Here is a 9175-nt window from a genome sequence, read left to right as displayed (position 1 = left end):
GGGATGACTAGGCAGAGGAGGCAACTCTGTCTTTGAATAACACCTTGTTTTTAAATACCTAATTGTAAAATCTATATTAAAATAACAAAAATATAAAAGCAAATTGCCTACACCTCTATCAAATTGTTCTCATTTATCCATATTAATCTTTACCACTTGCATACGTAATTTTTCACATTTGCAATACCAGAGTAGTTTACGATCTATATTTTCACTTATTATATCATTAGTATTTTTCTATTTCACTACCTTTTTTCCTTACTCTCACTTCATCCCCTTGAGATAACTAAAGTTCACAGCCTAGGGAGTTATCCTTCTACATCTTTCTCTATTCAGCCTAGGAGGGGCACCAGAACAGTCTTAAGTCAGAACTCCTCCTTTTCCTGTTATCCTGACCTACCCAACATTCAGCCATAAAAACCCTTCTAATGTCTTTATTTTTAACTCTAAGAGAATAGTCTTCCATGTCCTTGCTCCAGAAGACCCTATTTCCCTCCCACTACACTACTTTGCTGCAAATAACCAGGCGAAGCAACCGCTATGATTAACTTTTAAAAAGCAAGAGCATCCTAGATTCACAACTGCTTCATGAATCACAAACCACAGCAGCTTGTGAATATTCTTTGCTGTTACTTATGCACAGATGCTTTTCTTTTTCTTTTTAACACCTACAGCACCTGGCCTTCCTAGGTGGTCTCCCATCCAACTAATAACCAGGCCCAACCCTGCTTAGCTTCCGAGATCAGATGAGATCAGGCGCGTTCATGGTGGCATGGCCGCAGATCCACCGGTGCTTTTCATACTATTTTTCTTCCTTCCCTCCGACACATATGTACTCTCCCTACCTCGTGATTCCTGCTCTTACTGTTTTAGTTTACACATGGGCCAACATAACCTGTCAATAACACCACCTTTCCATTCAGCAATTCTGTCATCCTCCTCAAACCCCCAACATTTCTTGGCTCAGTTTCTCAAGTTCACCTTATCACACCAGACATACTCATTTTCATGCCAGGCTTATCGCCTATGACATTGGGAGGAAAAAAAGAGCAGTATGGTGATATGGTCTATGACTGTCCCTTCAGCAAGGACAGTAAAAGGAACATTTTGTCTCCCTAGGACAGCCTTGGCCATGAGCCCCCTCACAACCAAAGCCTGTTCACACTTTGTAGGGCCGCTGAAAAATAGTTTTAACTGCTATGGAGTTGACTCAGACTTCAGATCTGAAACTTTTTCTTGATTGTTTCAGTAAGGAGGCAATGAGGTAAGAAGCAATTCTTCAGTCTACCAAAAAGGCAAAGGTGACTTAGTCTAATACATCACAGACCTGCCAAGGCATGGCCCCCAGATCCCACCTGTGGGCTCTCACAGGCAGGGCCAACCAAGAGAAGAGACTTCAGTCTCCTGTAGATTTAGGTCCCAATTCTGCCATATCCCGACTGTGTGATCTTGGAGAGGTCAAAGTTTTGAGTCTTATTTTCCTCATCTCTACAATGAGGTAAATTTTTCGAAAACGGTGACTTCATATAAGTAAGGATTAAAACATTAAATAGAAAATAGTTTAAAACTTTCATGCCAATTGAGGTTTCTACAATTGCTCGTTTAATTCATTTACCATTTAGTTTTCCAGCCTACAGAAAGTCCGTGCTAAGTAAATGGTCAATTTTCCATCAACAGGAAAAGAAATTGCCACAAAGTCACCAATGTCTCTTAGTTTCCAATCTCTGGCCGATAGATTAAAAAAGTATTTTCTTTCACAGAGTAGTTTTAATTTCCAAGTGCTCCAATCCTTAAAATTTAAGTTGGGGTCTTTAAATGAAGGAGTAAGGTTTTGCCCAGAAATACCTAATTAAAATAAACAGAGGGGGAAAAGTAGACAATAATAGCACAATGATTTTTTTTCTACCTTTATTTATAAAGAACACAAGTCCTCTTCCTGACACAGACACAAATGCTCATACATCCAAGGGGGGAGCTCATTAAAAACAATAACAACAGAAGTAGAAGACAGTGGGAACTTACTTCACACCAATCTGTGTGCCTGACCCAGGGATCACTGGGAATATTTCCTCAGATATGACATCTCACCTCAAGAAAGGAAGAGAGACCTTGAGCTGAAGTTCCACCCACCCACCAGGCAAAAAGCTGCACACTCAGTCTTCAGCATCATCAAACTGTCCCGTTTCAAAGACCATCTTGGAATAATGGGGTATCAGTGGAGGTGGATGGTGCCAACTGGGGTCATAGATCATATCTCCTTGCGGGGCACAGCACACCCACGGTTTGACCTCTTGAGAAATGCAACCTTGGATGTCATCAGCATCTGCAGGCAATTTTAAAAGACAGATTAAAGGAAGGAGAGAAGGTGAAAACGAATAGCCAAAAAATGTCTAGGGGCAGACACTCGCATTTTGTTTAAAAATACACACACACAGAGTTCTCCTTTCCTGAAGAATTGCAAGCAAGTTCTTTCTGAGGCAACCCACAGTTGTGCTTCTCAGCCAAGGGCTCTTAGCAGTGCAGAGGAAGCAACTGGATAACAGAGCACTTCTGTCTGCAGCTGCTCAATTCACACAAAGATATTTGGAAGTAACACTGTTGCATTGTCAAAAACTGCTACATTATAGAGTCAAATACAAAATTTCCACGTATTTTTTTTCCAATATGAAAAAGAAGCTGTCACAGGAATTGCAGATCTATAACAGGTATCAGGCTAAGCTTCAGGTGTGGGTCCCTCTTCCAAATCATCTGCCTTTAGGGTTAATAGGGCAGGAGAATCTCAAATCCTGGCCTAGGACCCCAGAAACTCCACACCTACCATATGGATTCCCTTGATCTGCTTTCAACTCCAAGTCCCAGTCCTCATTAAAAAGATCAGCAGCCTGTTCCTTGGGCGGACAGCTAGACACTCCTTCTGACAGTTCCCAGGTATTCAGCTCCCCATCAGAATCCTCATCATCCACAGCAAAGGCTTCCTCTTCAGAATGGATGCCCTCACCACCGGCAACACTATCATTAGGGATGCTCTGTGCTCCACTGGCTAAGAAATCAACAAAAGGGGGTCTTAATACAACTGACAAACCAGATACGGCCCTCTCATGTGCTTGGAAAATTTTGGGCAGACTTACTAAGAGGACAGTAGTAAAACAAGTGTACAGAGTCTTTAGCTACTTGAACACTTCAAAAAATAATGTTCTGTTGACAATTTTAGAACTAGGGTTGATCAATTATTTTCAATAAAACAGTTTGCCTTAAAAAAAAAAAAAAAAAAAGTCGATTAGTTACCAGGTCTTCTAATAGGGAGCCAGGCATAGTTTATATTTTCAGGTAGTTTATATGTCATTGAAGCAAATGATAAACTTTCACAATACGGGTGTGAATTGAATTTTTGCTCTTCTATTCCTCCCTACATCCTCAAAGAGCATGTTAGATAGAGGTGAGCACAGGACAAGGTGGGAGTGGGAGGAAAGAGCAGAACCCCCCTAGTCACAATAGACAGACACCACGTCTCTCCTCCTGACATCAGGGAAGGCTGGAAGGTACACTTTCAAAAGGTCTCAAAATAATGGAAGAAAGTTTGGGAAGGAAAATGGATCTCTAAGCATGCAGTGCTATGGTGATGCCAGGTCAGAGCTGGGAAAGAGATCAGCCTGCAAACAGCCATGCTCTTAAAACTATATAATGATGATAGCTATAAGCAATAAACAGTTCAGGGCATGGGTTCTGAAGCCAAACTGCCTGGGTCCAAATCCCAGGTCTGCCAATTACTAAATGTGTGACAGAGCTGAAATGTACTCAACCGATTTCAACTCTTCAATAGTTTGAACGTAGAATTACCACATAACCCACTCCTAAATGTATACCTAAAAGAACTGGAAACAGGTGTTCAGACAAAACTTGTACAAAAAATGTTCATAGCAGCACTATTTGCACTCACCAAAAAGTGGAAATAAACCCAAATGCCTATCAACTGATGAATGGATGAACAAAATTAGGTATATACATATGATGGAATTATTCAGCCATAAAAAGAGATGAAGTACAGGCATACTTTGTCTTAATGCACTTTCCTTTCTTGCACTTCACAGATGTGTTTTTTACAAATTGAAGGCAAGACTATTAACAAAAAGATTAGGGTTTGTTTATTGTGACACTTGCTTTATTTTGGTAGTCTGGAACTGAACACACTATCTGCAAGGTATGCCTGTACTAATACATGCGACATGAATGAATTTTGAAAATATCATGCTGAGTCAAAGAAGCCAGACATAAAAGGCCACATAGTATATTATTCCATTTATATGCAACTCACATTTGCCTGTCCAGCATACGTAAATCCATAGAAACAGAAAGCAGATTAGTGGTCACCAAGGACACAAGGAAGTGGGGAATGGGGTCTGACTACTCACTGGGAACAGGTTTCCTTTTGGATGATGAAAATGTTCTGGAACTAAATAGTGGCGGTGGTTACATAACACTGATTATGCTGACACTGAACTATAAGCTTTAAAATTGTTAAATGGTAAATTTTATGTTATGTATCTTTTACCACAATTTAAAAAAATTGTTTACTCTGTGCCTCAGTTTCCTTATCTGCAAAATAGAAACAGGCTTGTGGTAAGAGTTTTTGAAGAAAAAAAAAAAAAAAAAAGAAGAAGAAAGAAACTTAGAATTGTGCCTGGCACATAGTGAGTACTCAGTGTCAGTTGTTACAACTATACTTATGTGCTCGGTGCTTTATCTAGACCAACACTATCCAAAAGAACTTTCTGTAATGATGGTAACATTCTACAATCTGTGCTGTCTAGCAGGCTAGTGTTAGCCACGTGTAATTATACTGGGCACTTGCAACGTGGCTAGTGCAACTAAAGATCTGAATTTTTCATTTTCTTATAATTAGCTTAAACTTAAATAGCACCAGTAGCTAGTGGCAATTACAGTTCTAGATCTCCTCGCCCAATCTTCAGAACAACCCTCTGAGGTATTATTATTCTCATTTTTAAAAAAGAGAAAGGATAAGTGATTTATCTGAGACCACAAAACTTGAGCCCAGGACTCTGACCCAGTGCTGAAAGTGAAAACAATTTTGCCTGGCTCCGAAACCTGTATTCTTCCACTGTCCCAAGCTGTCTTTCTCAGTAGAAGAGATGGATTTGAATACAACCACAGGACTTAACCCTTAAGGAAGCTCCGGCAGGCTTCCAAACAAGGGCACTATTGAAACACTAGGCCAAAAAGGCAACTCAGCAGCTAAGGGGAGGATTGGCTAGAAAGAGAAGGTAACAAGACAAAGGGACTGTCCTCTTGTTGCTGTCTTGTTCTCTCCCAACATCCATTCATCTCTGCCATCTACTCACCTAGTCGATCCGTGGCCTTCTCAATCTCTCTCTCCTGACCGGAGTGGTCATTTGGGGCAAAGCCGGCCTGCAGGAGGAAGAAACAGTTACCCAGGACTTGGATATCTGGTGTATCCCCAGTATTTAGCTCTTTTCTCTCAGCCACAACCCCCTACCCCCTCCATACTCCCCTTTGTGAGTGGGGCTGGGACTCTGCAACCTACATTTGTGCTTTGCCCTATAAGACTCAATAAGGCTAGAGGGAGAGGGCCTTGATCCTTCCTATCCCTGTAGGCATCATCCCAGTGACACTTCACCCCTGGCAGGAGCATCTTCCCATACGGACCACCGAATCCAGCTTCTAGGTTTTCAACACCTGCAGATGTCACCCAGCCCTCTCTTCAGGTCTGACTCCCAGCTCTCAGACCCCTCCTCCAAGCTCTGAGACCCAAACACCAGCTGGGGCAGTGCCCTCTCCTTAGAGGTTAGAATTTCAGCTCTGTAAAGCCTCACCTCTGAGCTTGTATATTTTAACCATTCCAACCTCATCCCTTTGTTCCCTCAGCACCAGGGTTGGTAGCTGTTTCCTGCAGTTGCTACCTCCATGTTCATTTTTAACTTTTCATTTAGCGTTTTACCTAGTTAACAGCTCTATCAAGTTCCGTCTCCTGACTGACACACAGGGGAAAGAGAGCTTTAGTTTCTCTGCAGTGTTGAGGGAAATCTTCCCCTACAACCAACCATATGTCAACATCTCTGCTCTCATCACTCAAAAGTTCCTGAAATCCTGTCACCTGTAAGACCCCTTTCTATACAGACCAAGAAATGTTCACAGCCTGCATGAGAAGGCCTGATTTCAATCCCAGCTCTGCCATTCATTCAGTGTGACTTTGAACACGTCACTTCAATCACTGTGCCTTCTCTGGAAATTGAGAATGATTGTTCTGACCTTGCAGGGGGCTTACAATAACATTTATGAAAACACCTAGCACATAGCAGGCATGTATCATTTATTAAGTTTAAATCCACCTTCTTTGACTCTACATCTAAACTGCACTTTGCACCTGCCCCAATTAGCTTATGATCTAGTCATACCTGCATTTAAAGCATCAATTCCACTTCCTGTAGGCATTGATAACCCTTGGTTACTACTGCAGACCAGCTGGTGGGACCTCTCACTTTGACCACTGCCATAGTCTTTTAACTGCCTCCCACTCACCCATCCTGCCCACCCTTACAGTGTTAATCACTACTCTCTTCAAAAATCTCCACTGCTGGAGCACAAAATTAGCCATGGCACTCACACCTCCCCCTCACAACCCATCAACCTGTTGAGTATAGTTCTCCCTCCCAGCTCTGCGACCCCAGTTCCCAGGCATTTGCCCTGCACTTCAACATCTCCATGCCTTTGCAGGCACTACGGCCCTCTCACCTTGGAGAGGAAGCGCACATCCCTTCCTGCTATGCCCTGACAAAGCTAGTCTCATCCTATCTGCACTCCAATGTAATTTTCTTTGTAAGTCTATCACTACAACCTTCTTCTTACTTTTCCTCATGTAGCATCTTTGATGCTTAAGCATGTCATTCCTCCAACCAATTAATAAGCTTGTCTACCGTGCCAGGCACTATGCTGTGCCAGGTTAACAGCAGTAAACAGACGGTCCCTACACTCAAGGAGCTCATCATCTAGCAGAGATTACTGACTATAAACAATGCAGGTGATGACTGCAATAAGTCTTTGAAAAAACCAGGAGCTGTCTGGCGCGCAAACGAAAACGAGTTTATGGAAACCATGCGTCAAACCGTGCTTTTAGATTTCATTAAATAGAAAAGGCGAGAAAGCATGAGATATCATCTGGTGCTCAGGGTTAGCTGAGCATACCAGCCAATGGACATAGGTCCTTTCTGGAAAGTCGCTCTCCTCACCGCCCTAATCTGGCCCCTGTCCAGGCCCCTCGCAGCGGCCCCCAACTCTCGGTCACCAGTATCACCTCTCATTTAGCCAATACGCAGAGAAAATCCCCAAGGGCGGACAGCCTTCCTTCCCCGCCCGGCGCGTCCACCCACACTTTCGAGGTGCCCCACCCCGCAGCCCCGCAAGCCGCGGCCCCTAGGCCCGGCCGTTTCCATCTCTAGCACGCGCCCAAACGGCGCTCCACGTTCGCTGGGCGGCCCGAGGCGGGCCCGAGGCGCCTCCTCCGCTCCGCGGCCCCCGCAACTTCCCAACCCAGGCTGCAGGTGGTGGCCGCGCCCAGACCCAGCGCGGCGCTCACCCCCTGGCTGGGGGGCAACCCCCGCGTGCTCGCCAGCGGCGGACCCCGAAGAGGCTCTGCGGGCCCTGGCGCCTGGGCCCCCGCGATCTGAGGGTCCATGCCTGGCCCCGCGGCCCGCGGCTCGGCGCCCTGGACGCTGCTCCGCCACGTGATGCGCCGGCCGCGCTGCCAGCCTGAGGATACGCCGCAGAGGGGCCAATCAGCCGGGGGTGTTCCCGGCCGAGGGGGAGGGACGCGGGGGTCACGAGGAAAACGGGGGCGGGGCGGCGCAGGAGGGGCGGAGCGCGCCCGACAGCGAAAGCCCACCCACCGATCTCAAAGCTGATTCTTGCAGCTTCAGGCAATGCGAGTCCCAGGGTCTGGAATGCCAAGTATTATCTCTGCCCAGCCTCAAAACCTCCAATTCCTGTTATCCGCGTCAACCTGTGTAAGGCTCAGCTCTCAAAACTTCTAATGCAACTATAGTTCTAACATTTCACTGTCGATCTCCTCACAGATTTCTCTAGAAATCAGGCTGGAATTGGATTATAACTTACCCACAGAGGAATGCGACAACTCGGAAAGTGGCTCGGTGATTCTCCACCTTGAGTTGATAATAGTTCTTAAAGTTAATCCATTAGAAACTAGGAAAGATCAAAACAAACTCCTACAATCACAATATGCTGGACACCGTATAGGCTATGACACTTAGTCACAGCACATTCTGTGCTGACAGTAGTCTGATCTGGGAAAAGATACCTTTTAATGCCCGACGTCTGGCCCTCTACAGCCTGAAGGTGGCAGAAGATAGGCAGAGACAGCCTTCACTGCCTTTCCATTCCCTAAACTCTAATTAAACAAACCGGCTCAAAGTGTGATAATCATCTTAACATTTAAGTAGCAGAAAAGATGGAAGCTGGGATTCCTTGCTCACCAGTCCACCTTATGACAATGCTTGGGAGACTAAAGAGTGTACATCTCCTTCAAAGACTTTGTTTATAAACTATGTATTTGAAAAAATTTAGTCTTACGTCTATATTTGTTGATGTATTTTTTTTTCTCTATGTAGACTTTTCTACGGGGAAAAAAAATGTGATCCATTAATGTGTGCTCTGATCCATGAATCAGTTTCCTCAAATCTAATTGGATCTATCTAGTTCAACATTGTCCCACAGAACCTTCTGGGATGGTGGTAATAAAAGTTCTAATATCTGTGCTGTCTAATATGGTAAATATGTGGCTATTAAGCTCTTAAAATGTGGCCAGCATAAATGAGAAATTGAATTAATTTAAATTGCCATATGTAGTTAGAAACTACCATATCTAACAGTCCAGCTCTAGATGAACTAGCTAAATGCATTTTCATAACCTGCAATGATGAGAACCAGATAACCCCAGGGGGACCTACCATCCATAGCCTTGCTACAAGAAGCCAACCACCACCCTCTTTGCTATCATCTTACATGCAACATATATCTCTTTCCCAAAAGAAAAACACCATGTAAAGATTTAAAATGTTAAACTTCCCAGGACTGAATGGAGAGGGAAGAGGAAATTTTTCTTATTTTTAAACAAACGACAAGAAAG

At 44.0% G+C, this 9175-nt stretch overlaps 1 protein-coding gene and 1 pseudogene across 1 annotated transcript; both read right to left on the bottom strand.

The window, feature by feature from the left end:
• Window positions 1–665: 665 nt before the first annotated feature.
• LOC120621393 (uncharacterized) lies at window positions 666–784 on the bottom strand (annotated as a pseudogene).
• A 1107-nt stretch (window positions 785–1891) lies between these two features.
• Window positions 1892–7788, bottom strand: COPRS (coordinator of PRMT5 and differentiation stimulator). The gene is made up of 4 exons (XM_039886044.1): window positions 7610–7788; window positions 5358–5424; window positions 2819–3040; window positions 1892–2323 (listed from the first exon to the last, which is right to left on the bottom strand). The coding sequence occupies exons 1-4, from the start codon at window positions 7706–7708 to the stop codon at window positions 2154–2156; spliced, it is 558 nt and encodes a 185-aa protein (XP_039741978.1). The 5' UTR covers window positions 7709–7788; the 3' UTR covers window positions 1892–2153.
• Window positions 7789–9175: the final 1387 nt, after the last annotated feature.

This window comes from Pteropus medius, unplaced genomic scaffold (genome assembly GCF_902729225.1).
Source record: "Pteropus medius unplaced genomic scaffold, Ma_sr-lr_union100, whole genome shotgun sequence".
Classification (NCBI taxonomy): domain Eukaryota; kingdom Metazoa; phylum Chordata; class Mammalia; order Chiroptera; family Pteropodidae; genus Pteropus; species Pteropus medius.
This window is presented reverse-complemented; position numbering and strand designations above follow the sequence as displayed.